Genomic DNA, 24,678 nt, shown 5'->3' on the forward strand with positions numbered 1-24,678 from the left:
ATTTTTTTCCATTGTTTTTAAACTGACTGAAGACCACGTAGAATGTGAAATTACCACTTGGGAGCAAAATGTGTGTAAACACTGTGTGGGTGCATTCTGTTTATTCCGGCTTGAAATACTTTTTGTTTCCCTGCAGTAATTGGATGTTCTTATGGTTTCCTTGTTCTCTAAGTATAGTTGCCATTAACCGTGTGGCTGTTTTTCATCGTCTGGACCGCCTGCAACACTGGCTATTCTTATTCTTATTTCTTTCTTATTTCTCTTCCCCTTCACTGCCGTTGCTAAGGAGCCGGGACGCTCGGCGACCCAGGGCAGATGTCCGACTTCCCCCTGTCATCCGTCAGCCTCGGAGCCAAGCTCCGCTCCTCAGGCTGCGAGAGGACCTGCCCGTGTCATTCAAACCTGTCAATCAGACCACCGTGGAGACCCAGTGTCATGAACCGCAGCCTTTTATTGGCCGGGCAGCAAGTGACAGGGGTGAGGTAGGCGTGTTTTGGGAGAAGGGTGGGGGGTGGGGGGGTAGAGTCCATTCATTCTCTTGTGGGACAGGGACACAGTCTAGTGATCTCTGGAGCTGAGCTGCTACATGGTCACTTAGCAGCTTTCATGGAGCGTGCCTCAAGAAGATTAAGGTGGGCTGTCCCATAAGAGCAGTGATACACGCACAAACAAACACGCACACGCACACATAGATGCACACGCACACACACACACGCAGACACACACACACACAATCTGAACCTGATAGTCTGACCACAAAACAAAGGCCTTGACGGTGTGCTATCCCAGACATTAGAGTGCACTCAGTGGAATAATCTGCTTGTCTGACATGATTGATCACATACTGTCCACGGGTGGGGGTTGCTGGGTCGCAGGGTGTGTGCCTCTGTGGGTCTGAGGAATGTGTAACTTTTTGGGGTGCTTATGTACAGGCTGCTGAGACCTCCAACTATCATTTGGAACAAGATAGCACCTTATCCTTACCCAAACTACACCCGACACAAACGAGTTCACACTGTTCACGGTGAGAAATAACAGGTGACTAAGTTGAGGAAAATGTCAGGTGTGGATACCAACTGCTGGGGGGGCATGTCGGGTGACTGAGGAAAAAGTCAACTTTAGCGGTTGAGGTCCCCAGGAAACAAAGCCCCTAAATGCACACCAAAGCAGATGCACGGCACCTTCCTCTCGCCTTTCGCAGTTGAAAGGACCGGCTCAGTTTGAGAATTCGCAGCTCTGCCGGGAGCGGAGAGGCTGGCGTTCACGGGGAAACGCTAATTGACTCTTAGTGGAGTTCAAGCCTCTTGAAATCACCGCGGCCATTAGCGCGTCGCTTTCTTCTCGCGCACTGGAGAGCGCTATTAAACCATCAAAATATCTCTCCCCCGGCCGCCCGGTCTCCCTCGCCTCCCTCCCTCCGTCCCAAAAGTAGGCCAGCATCCTGCCTGTCCTTTTCCCATCCGCCACCCTTCCGGCCCCGCTCATTAAAACCTGCAGTTTCCCTCCCTTTTTAATATCGGTACACATCGCCCTCTTGGCCGCTCTGAACGGAGGGGTCAGGAGGAAACAGAGGCAGGAAGTAGTTCAGGGCCACTAGGATTCTCCACTACGTCAATAGCCCATGTACTGGAACCACCTTTGGCAAAGACATCTGTATGAGGTCAGCGGTCAGAGGTCAGGTGAGAGGTCACCCAGACCTTAGGAGGTCCTCCAGAACAGAGAGTCAGCGTGTGCAAACCTAAACCTTGTCTTACATGGGTTCTCTGTGGAAGAGGAACTTATCCAGATAGATCCTTCACTGAGATACTTAATCAGCACAGCCCTGCTCAAAACAGGAAACGGACCCCTTCATGACCAAACTTGCTTGTCACCCACAGACCAAACCTGTACAAGGCCACACAAATGGGCCCTGATAAAAATGTGCCATGGACAAAACTACATTCCTTGCTCCTGTAAAAAGGTTGCCATAAATTTCTGCCCTCTCCCTCTGCGGTACAGCAAGCACGTTATTTTCTGGTGACCTCAAGTAGGCTGGCTGTAGTAACCTAGCGATATCTGTCCTAGAAGGCATACTTCATTGTGGTTACAGTGATTAACCTTATCAGAGCTGTGTGGTGATCTCTTCTCAGGAGATGATCCCCCCCCCCCCCCCCCACCTTCCAACCGCTTTGGATAAGCAGAATTTAGCAGCCTGTACCTCCCAGTCGCCATTTAATTGCCATCTGCAAATCCCCCTTTGAAATGTTTTTTTTTTTTCTGTCTTCAATACTTTGCCCTTGAAGGGATTCATTACAGCTCAGATCGAGGTCCTTATCTTCGTCAGTGTAACGGGCTTTCTCAACGTCTCTCAGCGCAAGCAGCATTCGACTGCTGTTCGGCAAAAAACACTCTCTCTCGCTCTCTCTCTCTCGCTCTGTCTCTACCAGCACTCGGCAACCATTCAGCCACTCGTTAGCCACTGGTTACATTTCTACGGGGAGCTGGAACAATGGGCAGCCTCAGGACGAGGGGCGAGCAGCGCCCTTCACTCCTCATACTGGAGGAGGAGTAACGCCACACTCAACGCCTTCCACCGCTCAACGGCGGCACACACACGCCACTCAGACAGGGAGACACACCTGTAGAAGCACGCTCTCACGCACACACACAGGGCACGCACTCACGCACACACACGGGGCACGCACTCACGCACACACACAGGGCACGCACTCACGCACACACACGGGGCACGCACTCACGCACACACACAGGGCACGCACTCACGCACACACACGGGGCACGCACTCACGCACACACACGGGGCACGCACTCACGCACACACACGGGGCACGCACTCACGCACACACACAGGGCACGCACTCACGCACACACACGGGGCACGCACTCACGCACACACACAGGGCACGCACTCACGCACACACACGGGGCACGCACTCACGCACACACACAGGGCACGCACTCACGCACACACACAGGGCACGCACTCACGCACACACACGGGGCACGCACTCACGCACACACACAGGGCACGCACTCACGCACACACACGGGGCACGCACTCACGCACACACACGGGGCACGCACTCACGCACACACACGGGGCACGCACTCACGCACACACACAGGGCACGCACTCACGCACACACACAGGGCACACACTCACGCACACACACAGGGCACGCACTCACGCACACACACGGGGCACGCACTCACGCACACACACAGGGAACGCACTCACGCTGAAAAAGGCACGCTATATATCTATATGAGCCTGACAATCTATCAAAACAAGCTCACATTAACAGATATGCACTGACGCACCAGACGGTGAGTGTACCAGCATGCTAAAGGAATATGTGTGCATGCAGCCCACACAGGCAACATACAGGAGGTGATACAGCACACCATTGAGGGCAGTCATTATTGAGTTGCTTCGCATACGCCTACTGTCGCTGGGCCTTGCGTGACACCAGGAAGTATTTTCATACAGAGCTGTCGATGTTGGTTTGAAGCAGCACTGGAAACTCTCTGGTCCACAGGTGAATGAGGACGGTGGAATGGTCTGCATACTCTTTTGTGCTTTATGGTGTCTCAAGGTCAGCCTCCTGCACCCCACCCCTATTTGTACCTGCCCTGTTCTGCAGGTTCCATACTGGGCTCTGGAGCTCCTCTCTGCACGCAACTCATTTCTTTTCACAAAGAAGAAGCTGTTGGTTGGAAGAAGAAGAAAAAAAAAAAACTGACTAGGAATAAATTCAGAAAATAATGAAAACATGGGCCTGCTTCCAGGATGTGGTGGGCTGGGAGAACCCCCAGGGTCTGAACACAGACCTCAGTGTGTACTCTGAACATGAATCCAAACACACACATACATACATACATACAGACACATGCGCACACACACAGACAGAGAAACGCACTGCACACACACACATACACACACGCAGATGCACGCACACACACACACACAGACAGACATACACACACAAACACACATGCAGACACACACACATACTCACGCATGCACGCGCACACACACACACACACACACACACACACATACATACATACATACATACATAGACACACAAACACACACGCAGACACACAGACACATGCACGCACGCACAAACACACATACATACATACATACATACATACAGACACACAGACACAAATACACACATACTCACATATGCACACGCATACACAAACACACATACACGCACACACAGGCTTTCTCCATCTTCACCATCCACTGCCTTTCCTATTTTCTTCCTTTTACCCTTTTTTTCTTTTCTCTCCTACTTCTTGGTTGCCTCCTCTTCCACAATCAACTCCCTTTTCTCTCTCTCCTCGCTCCCTCTCTTCGCTTTCACAAGAGCAGATGTTACGGCACCAAAACTACAACATGGGGGGACTTCGTGCAGCTACACCAGCAGCCAAAGGAAAAGGTCCAATCACCTCACTCACACAAACACACAGAGACTGTGACCTCTCGATCCCAGCGAAACACACTCAGACGGCCACACACAAACAGACGCACAAACACACACACACCCAATGCGTTCTCAGTGGCATAGGAAGAGGTAGTGGCAGTAGAAGGAAAAGGGGTGGGGGGGCGGGGGCAGGAAGGAAGGGGTGTGTGGCAGGTCAGGGGATCGTTACTCAATTACCGCCACACAGCGTCTTCAGAATCCATCAGGGAGCAGTAAATGAAAAACCTTTGAATGTATATTACTTGTCGAATTTAATGCCAGGGTGTACTAACTCAGCTGCTAAGAGGGAAAGCGAAGAGCATTTTATCAGCACCGGCCAACATAAAAACCACAGGTGAAGCAGGTGGAAAGCATTCATCCAGTCCGCATTCGCCTCTCAAGAATGGCTTTTATTTATAAGCCCATCAACAAAAAAAATCTCTCTGCAACTCTCAAATATCACATTTATTTCCTCTCCTCCATATTCAGCCCTACTGAAAAAACAGAACGGTACAAAAAGGTAAAGCAACAGGGTACGTGCCCAAGAGATACATATCCAAATGAATAAAAATAAATATGCGTTTGGCAAGACGTGTGGCGCAGTCTGGAGGGCAGCCGAAATCTCGAGCCAAATGCGACTCCCCCCCCCCCCAGTGGGTGGGGGCTCGATCCCCTCACTGCACTCTCAGTTCTGGTCCCCTCTCCGTTACCCTCTCTCAACAAAAACATAAATAAATCTTTAGGAGGACAGACTGTTGCGTCTCCTTTTAAAAAAAACAAATAAATACACTCCTACACTCAGTGCCAAAAATGGCGCATAAATGCAGCTCAACAGAAAGAAAGACTAAACAAAATCGCTTTGTTTGCCATTACTGTGACGGCTGAAGAGCATAACGTAGCCGTAATTACACACGCGAAAAGAAGAGAAGAGAGATGAAGGATGGTCGTCGCACCCTCTCCACCGCGTTCACCCCGTCCCCCGTCTGAAAGCAGCGAGGGTCTCGGACCCCTGGGTCACACACTCTGACCTCGGCGGGGCCCGGGGCGCGGAAAGCGCTAGAACGTCCGCGCGGCGTGGGAAGGCGGGAGAGGCGGCAGCGATGTTTGGCACTACAGCCGTCGCTACCGGGTGGCAATAAGCATGTGTGATTTCACTGATGCGTGTCAGATACTGAGCCTGCTGTGAGCATGTGAACGCACATGTGAGCACTAGCTGCATGCGCGGGATGTGTGTGTGTGTGTGTGTGTGTGCCTACATGTAGGATAACAAGTATTGTGTATACGTATGCGAGTGAACGTGTATGAGATGATGGTTGCGTACCTGTGCAGAAGACAGATGCATGCTGATAACGCGCGTGTGTACTGTTCTGAATGCACGTATGTGTGTGTGTGTGTGTTCATGCATGTGCATTTGTGATCTAGTCCGGTCCCATACACACTCCTCTGCCCTCCTCATCTCTTTTTATTCACTCTCTCTATCCGCGCGGCGGGCAGCTGAAACATTGCATTGTGGAGGAGAAAAGAGTGCCAGGCTCCTCCATCCGCTCTCCCTACAATCAGAGCACTACAGCAGAGGCACGAACCCCATCCAATCCCCACTAATGCTGCTTAAAAGGTGCTTCAGCGGAGACAGCGTCCTAAAAATCCAGCGAGCCCACTACTCTCCCCTGCTCCCCTCTCCGCTCTTACATGCACTCTATCTCTCTCACTTCATCACTATCACCCTCTCCTTCCCAGCCTATTTCTCAGTCCCTGCGCTCCTCATCTCAAACACAAAGGGCCCTTTTTTTTCCAGGAAAATATTAGAGAAGTGTAACCGGAGTATCTCCGGTTCACAAAACCGCAGAGCATGGACATGATGTAGTAAACATATTGAGGGGTGACCACAGACTTGCAGATGACAGAATAGTTTCACTGAAAGCGAATGAATTGGGCAGGATTTACAGTTTAAGTAATGGGAAATCTCTCCAGGTCAGTGCCCCGGGTGTCAGGCATTCCGGACAGCAGGAGCCGCTCGGCAGCTGAGACACGAGGTCACCATCCGGATCGTCCTTTCCCACGCCACTTACTCTCGCGCCCAGGTGTCAGCACGCAAGATCCCGGGAAACAATCACAGGTTTTTTTGTTGTTGTTGTTGTTTTCATTTCTTCTCCTACCTGCTGAGGTTTTTATTTACTGAGCTTTCAATTTTATTTCTGTCAGGGTGAAGAGCGTCTCTCTCTCTCTCTGTCTCTCTCTCTCTCCCACTCCTTCTCTTTCTCCTATTCTTTCTCGCGCCTGGAGTTTCTGCGATTTCTCAGTTCAGTTTGTCCTCAGGAAAAACACCCACCTACACAGAGAGCAGGCAGATCACAGCACCAGCATCAGCAGCTTTTTCACCACAACAACCAGCCTGGAGTAGCGCGCAGCGGAGAACCCACACTCCCCACCGCCACTTATTACTGTTATATAAACACGCGCTCATACGCGCGCAGACAACCCGCGCAAACCGCCGCTTTATTCCATCCGTCCCAGCCAACGGCCCCGGGAGCGCCAGCTTTCCCAAACGGGGGGAGTCGCTGAAATTCCCAAATTATTTATCGGCAAAAAAAAAAAAAACCCATCATCGCACGACGAGAGGGGCTTGCGGGATTTACTACGTTCGCCCACATAGGTCCGCGCCCCGCCGAACCTGGCGAGAGGCGATCGTTGTGAACAGCGGGGTGCCCCATCATCACTTCGAGAGCAACAGTGTGACGGCACTTCAGAACTGCTGCCAACGAGAGTTTACAACAAGCCCCTCCAAGGCACCTTCGAGATTAACACCGACACACAACCGAAAGAAATCTGTAAAGAACTGAAATACTGACACAGGCACGTTGTTCCATACGCACGTCAAATACAGCAGCGGAGTCTTTTAATATGCATGTAAAAACATTACTATGGAAAGCGCATCTCAATACGCACGCTGCCGCGCACACACACCCGAACACGCGCGCACACACACACACACACACACATAAGAGGGGTACACTCACCCTGGTACTCCTGTCCGGGGGTGTAGGCGGTGGGGTTCCCCGCGATCTGCAGGGTGAGGAGCACCTCACCCCCGCCTTCAGCCAGGCCGCCCCCCTCCATGTCCCCGTGGTGGGTGCACAGGAAGAAGAAGGGGTTGAAACGGGGGTAGAACCCCGCCGAGGGGGTCCCCAAATCCAGGCTGCTGCCCAGCACCAGGGCCAGCAGGGCACAGCTCAGGGCGCCCCAGAGAGAGGCCTGCGCCATCCCGCCGGGAGCCAGGGAAGGGGTGAGTGTGAGAGGCGGCGAGAGAGAGGTGGAGTAGGGGTGCAGGGGGCGGGGGAGCGGTCACAGGTATGGTCCCAAACGGAAACGAGGAGTCCAGGTGCGGAGCTGGCGAAGGTTTTTTCGGCGGGCCGGGTGGGCCGGGGGCGGGGCTTCGGCCGTGACGGGCGCGGGGAACAGGTCTGGTGTGGGCGTGTGCGTCTGCGGCGGAGGGGTTGTACTGCTCTCTCCTCCAGTCTTCCTCCCTTCACTCGCTGGGAGTTGAGAGCTTGCCTGCGCTGTCCTGCTCCGTGCTTAAATACCTCACCCCCCTCCCGCTCTCTCTCTCTCTCCTCCCTCCTACCTCCCTCCCTCCCTTTCTCCCTCCCTCTCCGTATAGCAACAGCTCCACACGTGCATTAGGCTGAGAGACGGCCTCTCTCCTCTCATCCCTCTCTCCTCCCTTTTTTCTGTCAGTCTATCACTGCCTATCCCTTTATCCTCTGCTTTATCTCTCCCTCTGACCTCTCTCTCCTTTATTTTTCACCTCCACTGACTTTGCTTCGACATTTTTTCTTTCTTTCACTCATTACCCCTTTCAGTTTCCTTTCTCTCCCACATCTCTTCCGTGGTCCTCTCGCTGATTCTCTCCTTCTTTGTCTTTTTTTTCCCTCTTTCTCTCTCTCCCCCCACCCCAGGCGGTTTCTCTCTCTCAGCTCCCCAGTGTCACACCTCCTCCCTCTCTCCCATTCACGTTATTTTTCTCCCCCCTCCTCCTCCTCTTCTTGTCTTTCCCCTGTCCTCTCCCTGCCATTTCTCTACAGTATCAATGTGCCCAATTCCATGATTATGCTTTTCCTGTCTTTTTTTCCCCGCTGCTTTATGGGTTTTCCATGCGACATTCCAACTTTTTCCTGTCGGGCCTGTACAGTGCCTTGCTCTCTCTCTCCCCCCTCTTACTCTGTTCTAAATTATCTCACTGCCACGCAGCGACAGACTGAGGCGATAATGGTGTTTTCTGCCCTTTCTCTCTCCCTCTCCCTCTCTTTCTCGCTCTCCCCACCTCCCCAAACGAGAGCCGGTCCCTCTCCCGGTCTCTGGAGCCCGAGCAGACTGCGTGCGACTGCGTCCCCCTCCCTCCATTTCCCTCACACGCTCCCTCCATCTGTCTCTCTGTCTGTCGGTGTACAGGAAAACAGGTTTCCCCCTCTCATCCTGCAATGCGAAATCAGTCCCTCTCAAACATTCCTTCCACCAGTAAAACCCTGAGGGCTGCGGGAAACATCTAGTAGAGCGACTCCACAGCACAGTCGTACAGGCGTGTGTCAGGGTCTGTGTGTAAATCAACAGCTCAAAAAGCTGGAGCTCATGCAACACCAGCCTAATGAAAGCAGTGATAAATTGAACAAGGACTTCCTCCACAATGTAATACAAAAAGCCCACAGCCACGAGTGCAGTTTGGGGGAGGGGGGGTTGGTATTTGTGACACGGGTGTCAGTTCTCCCCGACCACTAAGTAACATTCCCAATATGTATGCATTCTTACTTTTGAAAAATGACTCGTACCGTTGCCCAAAGCTTTTTCTTATTCTTTGAAATACATTTGTCTTGTAGCTGTCAACCAGCTTGAAAAATACCACTACGTTTGCCCCTAAAGCAGACTCAACGAGACTGTTTCTGTGCAAGGCACATTAAATAAAAGGAGTGTGTGAACTTTAAATGCACCTGAACATCTCCAGCCATCCACTTTCGCATTCCCCAAAACAAAGCAGCAGGTTGGCTCGCCGTTTTATTTTTGTTATATTTGTTTTGTTTATTTAGAATTTGAAGGAAAGCAAACAAACACAGTTCACAGACGGTCGTGACCACCAGATGACTCCTGGTAGACGGGGTCAGTGTTTCATTGCGCTTAAGTGCCCGAGTTACTTCCCCGCACGGTCGTCTGTGAGGGAACCCAGCTGTGCGCACGCTTTCGGTTTCATAGGTGAAGTAACCCGAGGTGCGGAAATAATATCTGAGGGGCTGCAATATTCTGAGACCCTGAAATCATCTCTGAGGAGCTGAAAGAATCAGTAATAAAGTGCACGGCGCTGAAAGAATCTGAGGTTCTGAGGCAATTTGAGATGATGATATAATCTAGGAGGACCTGAAATAATCTGAGGTGCTGAAAGTATCTCAAAGGTAACACCCTCCGCGATGCTTTAATAATCTCTGAGATACTGAATGTGCTCACGAATGAAGCCTACATTCTGACTCAATCTGTCTGTTGTCTGATACTTATGAGCAACTGTAGATAAGGCTGCATGTTGTGACGTCCAAGCACAAGATGTTCATGTTCATTCCCGAGCTTCCTCCGACACGTCTGGAGCAACAATGGAGGAGAGACACGGCAGGTGCGGGTGAATCAGAGGCCAGCGGTGGACGGGTGTAAATCCGGAAGCTCGGCGCACGTCTGTAGACGATGAAGAGGCATAGCGAGCGTTTCAGGTTGCTACACGTTGACAGGTTCTGTCTATGAAGGCTCAGCCAGAAAAGACTTCTCTGCATGGACTACTTCAAATGAACCTGAAAGAGGTTTATTTATCAGGGATTTTTCTTAGAAATCCCAAAGCTCCCATTACCCTTCTGAAAAAAAAAAAAAAGACTGCAGTTCTCAAGTTGAGTTTCAACTTTATTGTTCAGATATCAAACAATGTAGTTTACAGAGAAACGGCATCGCCCCGTGGTCCAGCAGAGAGGTACGCACCGCTGCACACAAAATGGCTGGCGTGTCAAAGAGTAACCCTCCCCGAAGGTGGAGGAAGTTGGAAGTAAATCAGGGATATCCTTGTGTTCATTGTCCCGAGAGTTTATTTCAGATTGACAAAGCAATATTTCCATCACCCAGTGGCAGACGAACATCCCCATAAAGTCAGGTGAAGTGCACAAGTGACGGTCCATCAAGCCTCAGAAAAACAAGGGGTTCCAGTTCATGACGTCACTGTCCGCAGACAGTTCCAGGGCACCCCTATTACGGGCTTGCCGATGGTGTGACCGCAAAGCCAGACTCATAGGAAGTCATACAGGTACCGCAGGATATCAAAGCCCACCGTTCTAAGAGGAGAAAAGAGAGAAAATAAAATGACTTGTCAATTCCAGAGAAATGTAAGCACATTTTCCCAAACCTGCATATCAAGGGAGTACAGTTTCCGTAAATGTGACAAGGCATTACAGTCTTAAACAGATGGAAAGTGCAATCAATCCAATAATTTAAACAGAACGTTCAAGTTGTGCCTGTAAATGCTCAAGATTCACAGTGATTAGAAAACACCACAACATGAAAACAATTATAAATAAACAGTGGTGACATCGCTGTACACTGGAATAACAGCTAGCCTTTCTACTGCAGAGGAGCAGGACCCACAAAGCACAGAACATCGCTCTCTGGTGTTTGCTAGTCAGGCATAATTGTGTTTAATTGATATGTAATTTAAAGCTGACAATGTAATTTACATAAATTTACATGATCCGTATCAGCGACTGCAACAGAAAACATATTTATCTCAGCAGTACTGCTGTGTCTACAAGCCCAGGGTAAGATCTTTCCGCAGTCCATTAAAAATAGGAAAATGAGAGACTGTTTGACGCCACGGTTATGGGCATATGTCTTGGTGAGGTGTGGCACTTTCACTCTGGGTTCTCCTGCTCGGGTTAAACACAGGCAGAAATATGTGGCGCAGCTGAGTCAATGCACCGCTACGTAATCAAGCTTTTTTTAAAGGAGAGCACATGGTATTGTTTGCTTTATTCAGACAGGGAGAAAGCAGAGAGAGGGTCACACAGAGACGGGATAACAGGTCAGAGGGGGCTGCGGTGGGGACTCAATCGCGGCGCACACAGGGGGGATTCCGATATGGCTCCTAAGACGGCTGCACTAAGGACCGACCGCACCTCAGAGCATTATTAATGTGTAGATACTGAGGTACCAAAAATACGCAGAATTTTCAGAGAGGAAAAGAACAGAACTCTAATGTCAACAAAATGCATAACAGCAGCTGCCCCTGGTTTAATGGAAGTGAATGGATTTCTCCTGAGTCTAAAACAATAACTGCAAAAACATCTGGCCTCGTGAAGAATGGCAGTTTATCATCAGTTCTGTAATCTGCCATGCAACACAGATGACATGTTTTTAGCAGGTGTGTGACAATAAAAATAAGTTAAAATTTCAGTGTGTGACTGAGTAAAATATTTTGTTGGAGTCTCTTAATTTTATAAGTTTATATATTTGTGTGGATAGTTTGGTAACATTTTTTGGATGTATGAAAAACTTTTAAATCTCTGTTTTTAGAGTGTGTGTGTCTTTTAGTGTGTATAAGTGTGTCTGCACATGTGAATGTGTGCAAAATATGCGAGTGAGAACGTGCATATCTGTATGTGGATGTGTATGTGCAAGTCTGTATATGTGTGTATGCATATGGTGTGCGTGTGTGTATGTGTTTGGTGTCTGTGCGTATATACATGTGCACGTACGTGTGTGTACGTGTGCATGTGTATATATGTACAATATGTATGTGTGTGTGTATATATTATGTGTGTGTGTGTGTGTGTGTGTGTGTGCGTGCGCCTGTGTGTTCTCTTCTGTAAGCAGGGCCAAGGAGGAGGGGGCGGAGCCACAGGGTTCCGTGTTCCATGACGATGAACAGCAGCGTTCGTTCTGGTCCAGGACACACACATCGATCAACTGACCACCCCATCAACACCACCTGTCCCTGCGCACACATACTAATGCACACAGGCACGCACACACAAATCACACAGATTTACACCTGCGGGGCCCTAACCCCCCTGTATTCACTTCCACTGGGTTTACAACTGATCCAGCCAACAACGTTTTCCATCGGCTGCACATGGTGGCAGGCCAAAGGTGAGATCCCCCTCACAAGATAGACTCACATATGAAGGTATACAGTACCATTACACATTTTTAATAGGAATTGCTGCAAATACGACAGCTACAGTTGCTTTGAAATATACCGTATATTTCATTGTGTCTCTAAACTGTATTAGAGCTGGACCAGTTCAAGTAAGAATTTAAGATTTCATATGTTGATAAAATATTATATATATCTCTTCAGAGAACACTTGCTGTCGTATGAATCTGACTATAAATGTAGGACTATAACTGGCAATGTAAGCACAGTCTAAAGCAAGCCAAGCCGACGAACAGAGCAAACGGATGTAAGAGCAGAAAGCTGTGCGGGTTCATTGGTCACAGCAGTCCGTCCGTCACTTCCGCTGTGAAATGCATCCCTGATGAATGCAATATCCTTGGAGCCCATAACCACCAACGCTCAAACCCCAAGTCCCACCCTGTGTTCACCCTCCCCCGAACCTCCTCCCTGCACTGACACACGAGCGTCCCAGTCGTTTTACACGCTGGCGTAATGACACGAGGCTCCTATCCAGCAGGTGACCGTCCACCTCACCCACATTTGAGCCCATCCCCTGCCGAAAAGTTCCCTCCCTTAATTCACACCTCCTGCAGCCACTGCTATTCACAGCTACCTCTCAGCTACCCCTCAGCTACCTCCCAGCTACCTCCCAGCTACCCCTCCAACCAGCTGGCCGTCTCTCCCGCCCCCCCGCGGCCGACCTACCGCGTGGTGACCTGTGGCGGCCCTCCATTAATAACGCGGTCGTTCGGAGAAACGCTTCCTCTGTTTTTATTGGCTTCTGGGGGGGGGGGGGGGGGGGGGCTTTCTCAAGGTCAGGCAAGCGGGACAGCCAGCTCGGTGAACGCTCTACACCTCTCCCGCAGACCGTACATCTTACTGTCACGCTCGTCTATGAATAGTAACTAGAGCACTGTTCCCTGGTCAGTCACCACCAGACCTGGGTCAAACGCGCGATTGTTTCAGATTCAAATACTTCTGTGCTCAATTGCTCTTGCCTGGTGCAGCTAAGCCAACCAAGGGGCCCAGAAGACGGGGTTTTGAGAGTATTTTGTAGGTTCCAATTCACCAGACAAGCTCAGTAAGGCGTATCTGAGTTGAAAATAATTAAGTATTTCACCCAGGTCTGGTTACCACATTACTGTTCTCAGGTCAGTCACCACTAGACCTGGGTAAAATACGCATTTGATTTGGATTAAAATACACTTCCACGCTTTACTGAGCTGGTCTGGCGTATAGGAACTTATGAAACACTCTCGCACCAGGCAAGATCAATCGAGCACAGAAAAGCATTTGAATCCAAAACAATTACGTATTCGACGCAGGTCAGGCCTCACCCCAGCACAGCTCTCGGGTCAGTAGCTGCACGGCTTCTCTTCTCCCGCGTGCGCGTTCAGTCGTGTCACAGCACAGCGTCTTTACGAGACCTGCTCCGCACTCTTCCGGCGGGCACGCCTCTTCCCCTCCATCACTCCATCGCGGGTCAGCTCACCAGCCTTGTTATTTGCTCAATTAAACGGTTTTAATTACTCTCGGCTGTCGGGTCGGCGGAGACGGCGCGTGAAAACAAAGCGCGGCGGCTGGAGCTCGACGCGGCCGCCCGCAGACACGCCCACTTCCCGCCGCACTTTTAGAAGTCACCGCAGCCTGAAAAACTTAGAAGCGTGTTTTTGTAACGGCAGCTAGCCGCGTGGCGCGTCGACTGTGGGCTCGTTGTAGCGCAGGTGTGAAACACACACAGGGCATGAATGGAAATTGGCGAAGGATAAATTGGGCAGACATTAGGAAGTTTTTTTTTTCCACACAGAGAGTTGTCACCTTGTGAAATAGCTTGCCAGGTCATGTAGTGGAGGCAGAAACTCAAGGGGGGTTTTAAAGACCAGGCTTGATAGGGTGCTAGAAACCGTTTAGTTCTTAGGTAAACTAAGCATCAGGTACACTTAACGGTAGGAAAGAGCCAAGCATTGTTGGGCTAAATGCTGGGCATTATGTTACATTAATGTGAGTGTGTGCTGGGGTGAATGAGGAGTGTCTTTACTAAGCGTGTCTGGGAAACACTGGGGGAGGGTTAGCGTGGAAAAACAGGGCCAGGAACTGTCTGTGAGTCTGAGAGGAGCTAACTGTATGTGTGTGTGTGTGTGTGTGTGTGTGTGTGTGTGTGTGTGTGTGTGTGCGTGCGCGGATTTCATATTAAGAGTTATAGTAAGCAATTAGTTCATAATTTAGTGTTGCCTTTGTATGTGTCCATGCATGTGTGTGTTAATGAGTGTGTATGAGTGTACTACTTTGTCTGTGTGTGTGCGCGTGAGTGTGTGTGTGTGTGTGTGTGTATGTGTATGTGTATGTGTGTGTGTGTGTCTGTGTCTGTGTGTGTGTGTGTGTGCTAGTGCGCACGTGCTACTCAGTGGACAGTCCTCCCTGAGTGTCTGGCAGGCAGTAAGCAGTCCCAGCACAGCACTGACCGTCTGTTCCACAAGGTCCCCCACTGCACACACCTGCTCGCTCACACACACACACACACACACACACACACACACACAGCAGCACACACACACACACACACACACACACACACAAAAACACTGTACACACAATGGACGCACGCATGCAAGCACACAATGCCCATTTCTGAGCATATACATATGCAGTCATACAGGTTTCTCCTGCAAAGACTCTGCAGTCACACACTGATTTCTGAGGCCTCACACCCTCAATCGCAGGCAACAGCCACCTGCTCAAGACCTTAATCACAGGGTGTGTGTTGTGTGTGTTATATTAAGAGTCATATTAAGGAATCTGTCAATCATTTTGTGTTGCTTGTGTACGTGTCCGTGCACATATGTGTAAACGTGGGTGTGTGTGTGTGTGTGTGTGTGTGTGTGTGTGTGTGTGTGTGTGTGTGTGTGTGTGTTTTTAACCTGGAGATAGCCCGGATGAAGTCCAGAGAGACGGCACACTTGTACTTGGGGGCGTCCAGCTGGTCATCGTGGCTCATCAGAGTCAACAGCTGCAGGGTGACCAGAGAGGAGATCTGCAGGAGGAGAGGAGAGGAGAGGAGAGGAGAGGAAGGGAGGGGAGAAGGGAAAAGAGAGGGGGAGAGGAGAGGAGAGAGGGGGAGAGGAGCATCACTCTCAGCTCACAGGTCAGTGCTAATCCACATTAACGCCTGGTGGCCATCCACAAAGCCCTCCTTCTCCAGTACACAGGCAGGGCGAGGAGAGAGCGTCCTGCTGTACCCCGAAATCCTGCCGCAAACAGCCCCCCCACGTCACACCAGCACCCCTTTACCCACCCACACAGACAGACAGAGAGAGAGGGAGACTGGGGGCCATCTCCCTCCATTACGGAAACTAGGTCGGAGAAGGGTGTGTGTGTGTGTGTGTGTGTGTGAGCCCCCGCATAAGGGGGAGGCAGTAATTATTTTTACCATTATTAATTTCCACCTCAAGGTTGAGCTGCAGCCTTTGTGCGCCTCAATCTTCCCCCCAACCTCCCTCCACCGAGCCACGCGCCAAACCAGACTGCACACCACAGGCAGACAAAAGAAGAGAGAGGGAGAGAGAGGGAGAGTGTGAGAGAGGAGAGCCCTGGAGGGAGGGAGAGAGGGAGAGAGAAAGAGGGGGGGGGGGGGGGGGGGGGGGGGAGTGTGAGAGATGGGGAACAGGGGGGGTTTGTCAGTTCATCACTCAAAGGGCTCTAATTTGGACTTGCTGCTTGTTTACGAGAGCTGGCTCATATGCCTAATAACAACAAAAGAGAGAAAGAGAGATAGAGACAGATAGAGAGAGAGAGAGAGAGCCCTGGGGAGCACTTTAACAGTGCTGCTTTGCACACTCCAATTAGTAACATGAAAAGCCGATCTCGCGTCACCCCCTCTTGTGTGGTGACGGGGGTGGAGAAGTGCGAGGGGTTAATGGCGGATCATGATCCTGCCACAGATGCCCCAAATATCCCCCCCCCTCCCCCCGGATGCATACGGGGTCAGCCTGCAGTCCATGCAGGGACAACGAGCAAAGGCCCGTGCCTAAATCCCCATGAATGCACACTGAAGTTCAAAACTAGCCCATTTCCTGTACACGAGCGGCTAAGCTAAGTCATAAACAGCTTTGTATTAGTTCCCCCCCACCCATGGAAAAAATGTGGCAGCCTCTCCCCTGGCTTGTGAACACGCCAGCACACTTCCCACCCCCTCTGCCCCCACTTCCCACCCCCGAGGACAGGCAGGAAAGGGATTTCCACTCCATGTGCCACACGCTTGCCCAAGCGGAGCGGACCCCGGAACTATCCGGAAAAGAGGCCAGCGGAGCGGAGGCTGCTGCCGGTGTGTGGAAGGTGCAGAGCGGGGTGTGTGGAAGGTGCAGAGCGGGGTGTGTGGAAGGCGCAGAGGGGGGTGTGTGGAAGGCGCAGAGGGGGGTGTGTGGAAGGCGCAGAGCGGGGTGTGTGGAAGGCGCAGAGCGGGGTGTGTGGAAGGTGCAGAGTGGGGTGTGTGGAAGGTGCAGAGGGGGGTGTGTGGAAGGTGCAGAACGGGGTGTGTGGAAGGTGCAGAGGGGGGTGTGTGGAAGGTGCAGAGCAGGGTGTGTGGAAGGTGCAGAACGGGGTGTGTGGAAGGTGCAGAGGGGGGTGTGTGGAAGGTGCAGAGCAGGGTGTGGAAGGTGCAGAGGGGGGTGTGGAAGGTGCAGAGCGGGGTGTGTGGAAGGTGCAGAGCGGGGTGTGGAAGGTGCAGAGGGGGGTGTGTGGAAGGCGCAGAGGGGGGTGTGTGGAAGGTGCAGAGGGGGGTGTGTGGAAGGTGCAGAGCAGGGTGTGGAAGGTGCAGAGTGGGGGGTGTGGAAGGTGCAGAGCGGGGTGTGTGGAAGGTGCAGAGCGGGGTGTGTGGAAGGTGCAGAGGGGGGTGTGTGGAAGGCGCAGAGGGGGGTGTGTGGAAGGTGCAGAGCGGGGTGTGGAAGGTGCAGAGGGGGGTGTGTGGAAGGTGCAGAGTGGGGTGTGTGGAAGGTGCAGAGTGGGGTGTGTGGAAGGTGCAGAGGGGGGTGTGTGGAAGGTGCAGAGGGGGGTGTGTGGAAGGTGCAGAGCGGGGTGTGTGGAAGGTGCAGAGGGGGGTGTGTGGAAGGTGCAGAGCGGGGTGTGTGGAAGGCGCAGAGCGGAGTGTGTGGAAGGTGCACAGCGTGGTGTGTGGAAGGTGCAGAGCGGGGTGTGTGGAAGGTGCAGAGCGGGGTGTGTGGAAGGTGCAGAGCGGGGTGTGTGGAAGGTGCAGAGTGGAGTGTGTGGAAGGTGCAGAGCGGGGTGTGTGGAAGGTGCAGAGCGGGGTGTGTGGAAGGTGCAGAGGGGGGTGTGTGGAAGGTGCAGAGCGGGGTGTGTGGAAGGTGCAGAGCGGGGTGTGTGGAAGGTGCAGAGGGGGGTGTGTGGAAGGTGCAGAGCGGGGTGTGTGGAAGGTGCAGAGCGGGGTGTGTGGAAGGTGCAGAGCGGGGTGTGTGGAAACGCGGGAGCTCCAGCAGAGAGCTGCAGAAACATGGGCTGTTTTGAAAGGCCGCGGCAGGGTACCTGTGGAGGGAAACCCCGCCCCCATGCAGCCGAAAAGGTCACACGCGACCTTAATTCCTCAGCCAATCACAACCGCGGCTAACTGATGAAAGGTTGCTAGGAGGAAGCGGAGATTTCATGGCTCGGGCCTTGAGAAATGGGAGATGTTTTAGCGGGGGTGAGGGGGGGGGTGTTGTGCTTTAGGAGGGAGGGAGATGCGTGCTGATCCAGTGACATATCCCCCATAACTGTGGATATGTCACTGTAAAATCCCGCAGAGCTGCAGCATGGCTGTTAGCTGTGCAGCAGAGAGAGGCAGAAGAAGGAGGGCAGACGTTCTCAATGTTTTAAGGGGTCTGCACCCATCTCCACCCGTCCCCCAGGGTAACAGGGCAAATGGGGCAAAACACTGTACGCTATTCAACCCTTGTGTCCTGAAGTAGGACTGGAAGCCCCCCTTCTCCCCCAAATCGCCAGGTCCATTAGTCTCTGATGTCTCTCTCCAAGGAGCCTGTCTGCAAACCAAACTGGGGTCAATGGTCAAGTGACTAACCTTTCACTGAGTGAGCGAGCATTAGCAGTAACGACGACAAGTCTGAACAAGTGCTGAACAACGAAACACTTTCCCCGTTTGTCTTTCCAAAGAAAGAAATATTAAAACACCCAAAGGTGACGCACTTATTACAGTAGGTTCCTCAGAACCCCTCAATCTCAATCAAGGTAGATGACCAAGACTTCCAGCGGAAATGGTGAGGAATGTGAGCAGCACGACAGAACGGGGGAAATTGCTTATATGACCTGACAGATAGGAAAAACCCTATTTCTGTCTATGGGTCTAAAAGTTTAGAACAATAAAACGGTTCCCTCAAACCAAGAAAACTGGTGAAGAGACGCAAGCAAAATTGTCAGATGGGCTATTACACTCATAATTCAAACACCAGGCCTTGAAAAATTGAAAGGGAAAGAATTCCTGAAAGTGGGATCCGATATCGCCTATGAGGACGTGGCACCTCAAACATAACCCAAGAAGATGCTGCTGGAGGTTTTTTAGCTTACATAGTGGGTGTGGAAATAATTTTTTTTAAATTGCCAGGACACTTCACCTGTGCACTGGCAAAAAAAAAAAAAAAGTAGCCAGGAGGATTGTGAATTTCATGCAGCAGTTGAGAAAATATACTTTTAACCGCAGGGTTGTGTGTTTTTCCCAGAGGGAACCTCTCTGGGTGTACCCCAGAGCAGAGTACTAAATCTGAATTGTACCAGTAAACATGAGTATGAAGTTGACTTGAATAAGCGTCTAGCAGACAAATGTGTCACACATAATATGACTCTTTTCTGAGCAGAGGACACGCTTGCTCTGGGGCTCAATGATACCACTGGGGTCACAAACAGTGCACGGGCTCAACCAGACCAGGGTCAAATATGTAACCGTTTTGGATTCAAATACGTTTCTACACTTTACTGAGCTTGTCTGGTGTATTGGAACCACCGAAAAACCCCCAAAAATTGCAAACCCTGCCTTCTGGTCTTCTTGGTTGACTCAGTTGCGCCAGACATCATCAATTGAGCTCAGGAAAAGCATTTGAATCCAAAACAATTACGTATTTGACCCAGGTCAGACCTCACCCCGCATTCTAAAGGCACCCCCCACAGTCACGCCCCGATGAGCCCCCACCGCAGGAAGGGGGGGGAGACCTGCACTGAGGCTCTTCACAGGGGGAAGGGAGGTGTGCGTGTAAGGGAGACGCACCAGAGAGGCACGTCCAACACTCCGTTCATTAATCACTCTCCTCCCCCTGCCAAAGCAGGGGCCCGGAATGATGACAGGGAAAGCCCGAGAGCGTGACAGCGACTGGGAGGGTTCATGACAAAACGCACACGCTGGAGCACCACGTCAGGATCAACACAAACGCACTAAGACCCGCCCATGGCATTGTGGGTATTGTAGGAATAAGTTGCTAGTGCTGCTAAAGCGGTTTACTTGGGTTGTACCTCTCTGCCAGCAGGAAGATGGACTAAGACCCACCCGTTGCATTGTGGGAATTGTAGGAATATGTGGTAAGCGCTGCTGAAGCAGTTTGCCTGGGGTAAACCTCTCTGCCAGCAGGAAGATGGATTAAGACCCACCCGTTGCATTGTGGGAATTGTAGGAATATGTGGTAAGCGCTGCTGAAGCAGTTTGCCTGGGGTAAACCTCTCTGCCAGCAGGAAGGGGTCTGTAAGAATGTACGCTACGCGAGCCTCCCGGCAGAAGGTTATCCAGGAGTCAAGCGGAGAGTAATGGCAGCCGAGCGGGGGCGCATATTTGAGGTTACCTGAGCAGCTTCCAGTGCAGTGCGCTCTGCGAGAGAGTCTTCAGCAGGGCACATCAATTCAATTCCATTTATTTGTACGGCGCTTTTTTACAGAAGACTGTCACAAAGAAGATGTACGGAGCAAAGACCAGCAAACACCAGAAGTGAGCCCCCAAAATAGCAAGAAAAAAAAAGCCTAGTAGGGAGAAAAACCCTGAAGCAGTGGTGGAAAAAAACAATCTCAATCCAATAGCGCACCTCTGGGTCAAGGTGGAATAGGAGGCTCGCAGCATGAAAAAGCTAAAAAAAATCTGGAGGAACAGCGTGATGCGATCGAGTAAGGAATAGACCGAAATGCCCAAGGAATGTTTCCAGGAGCTTGTTGAATCCTTGGGGGCAGAAAAGGGTGGTAACCAGTGTTAGATAGGTACCTAATAAAGTGGCCATTGATATGCAAACACTGAGGACCAAAATTCTGTTATGGACCAACATTGCCATATCCAAAAATGAGGACCGAGAGCTAATGGACTGCACACACGCACACACAGACACACAATACGACATCTCTCAGTCGCACAAACGCACGCGCTCACCTGAAGCCACACTTTCGTTCAAGTAATCAGAGCCCAGCAGACACGAGAAGAGCCAAAAAAGAAATAAAATATCTTGTGCAGACAAAGAGGGAGAAGATTAAAATATAAAAGCTCACTCTGGGCTCGGCTTTCTCTTTACATCTCTCTTAAATGAAAGGTGCTCAAAGCTAATCTGTCTGAAGTCCCACTGTGAGAGATTTTCATTAGGTGTGTGCTTGTATCAGATTCCCACAGATGTCAAATCAGGCAGAGAGGCAGCCAGTGAACAGAATCAGGAAATCTACCCTGGGCTCGACTAGCCCAAGCAATGAGAGACTGTATTCAGAATGGAGGAGAGAGCAACAAAAAAAACCACACACACTCCCCTCTCACAAATACACACACACACACTCTCTCACGCACAAGCACATGTGCACGCATGCCCACACACACACACACACAGACACACCGCACTAAGTACAAGGGTGTGAGAGAGAGTATGAGAAGGGGAGGTGTGGGGTGAGAGAGCAGGAAAGAGAGAGAGAGAGAGAAAGGGTGGGAGAGGGAGAGAGTGAGAGAAAGAGAGGAGGGGGAGAGAGAGAGAGGATTGGGGAGAGAGGGGGTGGAAGACGCAACAAAAAGCACGGTGATGGCCTTGAGCTCAGAGTTCAAATAAATAAATAAGTAAAATCTCATTTTAAAACAGCAGCACGCCACCCCCCCTTACATACACACACACACACACACACACACACACCACCTCCATCTCTGATGACGATTAAGGCTGTTTTCTAAAGGACTGAAACCTAGCTCCGCTCCCCCATGCCCCTGTGTCTTATACCCCAGCCCCACACCCCCAGCCCAGCACCCCTTCCCTTCTGTCACCTCCAGAGACACGGAGACAGGCTGTTCAAATTTATATCAATTTCCCTCTACACCCCCCCCAAGTCCAGCCCCAAACCCCAACTCCTGACCGTGACTGAGTGGACAACGACAGGGGGGCCCATGTACCTGCCCCCCCAAAATGGCAGGTCAATGTTCTCTGCTTTGGTTGACACAGAATAACTGAACAGTTTTTTTTTTTTTCCTTAATCACCGCCTGCATCATAACGATATTAGCCCTGGCTTCAAAAGTCCAGTAAGTAATTGAAAAGGGTCAGTAATGATGGCGGCGGACCGCGTTTCCCATGTATCTGTGGGGTTTGAGACCAAACGGGTCATTAAGGTTTGGAACCGAAACGGAGCAGATGGACGGAGATCCTGCCCAGCAAACTAAACAGTGCTTGATGAGAGATTCTGTGCACTGACCAAAATGAGGGATGAACAGCCCAAAATTACAGGGGAAGGAGGAGGAGGGTCTGGTGAAACCATACTGTTCAAAATTCTGGGTTTGTACACGGCGGGATTGGATCATTAACGTGACTGACGGCAGCAAAGAGCCATTCAGCCAATGGGAGCACTGTATGTGACGATGACCAGCCTATAGAGAATGGCACTTTGTCCACAGGTCTGACCACTTAAAACACTAAACAGGCCACAGATATGTTACATGGCAGTGTATAGAGATGTGGTTTTTGCTTTGCATAATGAATATATGGGCGACTACAAAATGTTTATTTTGTCTGAAAAATACTGGACGGGGTGCTAACAGCTCTAGATAAACATGATTCCCGTTACTGAGGTAATGTTTCACATAGAAAACATATTGTTGGGAAGTTTTATACTCGAGTAGCCTGTTAAAATCATATGCTGAAAGTGCGCACCATGAGAGAGAGACTGCTTTGTGAGCTAGTCCTACGTGTCACTATTAGCCGGGCCTACAGCATAATTACACCGCTGGTTCTGGAAGGGTGGTTTGGGCTACAGGGGAAGGTGGTGCTGACCTTTGACCTGATTTCCATGGGGCCAGGAGGTGGTTAGGTCAGCTGTCACCCCCGGCTCCCACAGGGGACGGGTCTATTTGCACCCCACCGCCAAATTTAAATTGGAGTCAATTTGGGATGAGGCTGCGGTTTATTAAAAGTGCTCCCCGGGGAACAAGGGATGTCGCTGCCTTCTATCCCCCTCTCTCCCTCCCTCCTTCCCTCTCTCCCTCCCTCCTTCCCTCACCACACCTTATTTTGGTTTCTTCATTTTCCCTGCTTCTCCAGGCACCACCGGGGAACAATACAGACACTGCACAGAAATGCACATAATACAAACTGACCGGGATTCACAATTCAAACGCGCTTGCACGTAGAGGCTACATAACTACATTATTTATTTGCTGTGCGGCCTCTCGTGTTCAGGAGAGCATAGCTGTAGCATCTTAAATCTGACAGGTCTAACACTTACACAGCGGGATATTAACAGAGAGATGACAGCTGCCGTTACCAAAGATACATATACACCTCTATGTACTGGGCTTACTGGGACTCAATAAGCCCCTGGAGTTACACACCTCCTGTGTATCTCTATCAGATACATCCCCTGATCATGTGTCTCTCTACCAGGTACAACCCCTGATCCTGTGTCTCTCTACCAGATACAACCCCTGATCCTGTGTCTCTGTACCAGATACAACCCCTGATCCTGTGTCTCTCTACCAGATACAACCCCTGATCCTGTGTCTCTCTACCAGATACAACCCCTGATCCTGTGTCTCTCTCCCAGATACAACCCCCGATCCTGTGTCTCTCTCCCAGATACAACCCCTGATCCTGTGTCTCTCTACCAGATACAACCCCCTGATAACGTCCAGCTGAATCTGTCACTTTTTGTCCTGTATATGAGGAAAAAGGGGTCCACAATAGGGGTACAGCAGGAGACAGATTATGTCCACCAAAAATGAATGTGTTTGATAATCACAATCCCGCACAACCAGAAACTGAATTCACCAATCAATAAAATTGATTAAGGACAGCCCCCAAACCTTCCCATTTGCCCATTCATTCCTTCTCCCCGGTTTATCTCCTGCTGTTCACTGGTGCGTGCACACACGGGAAAAACACACACACACACACACAGACACACACACAGACACACACACACACAGACCTTATAACCTGAGCTCCCTCCTTCAACATTTTCTCCCATCATTGTCTTTCCTTCCCGTCACCTCCTGAATACCTCCACATTCTTTCTGCGTACTGACACCTTCCATCAATCCCATCTGCGGTTTGCCTTTTACATTACATTACATTACATGGCATTTAGCAGACGCTCTTATGCAGAGCGACGTACAACAAAGTGCAAATCAAACCCAAGAACAAGTGCAAAGAGGACCTGAGAGGACAGTATAGTTCCGAGTCCTAGTGTAAACATGCAGAAAATCAGAACCCTTTAAGAGTACAATCAACTTTCAAACTAGCATACCACAATTGCAGCTAGAATACAAAAAATAACAATATCTATACAATCTATACATAAGTGCCATTACAGTCTAAGCCTTAAGTCATCCTGTACATCTCCTCCTACCGCACGCACGCACACACGCACGCACGCACACCTCAAGGTTATTTTTATAACAAAGAGCTGAGGATCACAGCTGCTTCCTGTGAGAGGATCCGTGCGTCTCTGACAGATCCGTCATCGTTTGCTGGGTCTGTATGCTACTGTGTTACTGTGTCAAAGCAGTCCAGCACATTACATTA

General features: G+C 50.7%; 2 protein-coding genes across 3 annotated transcripts in view; both read right to left on the bottom strand.

Annotated features, from left to right (window-relative positions):
• Window positions 1-7,739, bottom strand: part of reln (reelin) — a 134,679-nt gene extending 126,940 nt beyond the window's left edge. The window contains exon 1 of the mRNA XM_061252696.1: window positions 7,496-7,739. Within this exon, the coding sequence (XP_061108680.1) occupies window positions 7,496-7,739 (244 nt within the window). The remainder of the gene's footprint in view (window positions 1-7,495) is intronic.
• A 2,646-nt stretch (window positions 7,740-10,385) lies between these two features.
• The window catches only part of orc5 (origin recognition complex, subunit 5), a 42,857-nt gene continuing 28,564 nt past the window's right edge, over window positions 10,386-24,678 (bottom strand). For both annotated transcript variants that reach the window (XM_061252260.1, XM_061252259.1), the window contains exons 13-14: window positions 15,585-15,697; window positions 10,386-10,828 (exon numbers count right to left, since the gene is read on the bottom strand). In XM_061252260.1, coding sequence (XP_061108244.1) covers window positions 10,783-10,828; window positions 15,585-15,697 — 159 coding nt within the window. In that variant the 3' untranslated portion in view covers window positions 10,386-10,782. The remainder of the gene's footprint in view (window positions 10,829-15,584; window positions 15,698-24,678) is intronic.

This window comes from Conger conger, chromosome 8 (assembly GCF_963514075.1).
Source record: "Conger conger chromosome 8, fConCon1.1, whole genome shotgun sequence".
Classification (NCBI taxonomy): Eukaryota; Metazoa; Chordata; class Actinopteri; order Anguilliformes; family Congridae; genus Conger; species Conger conger.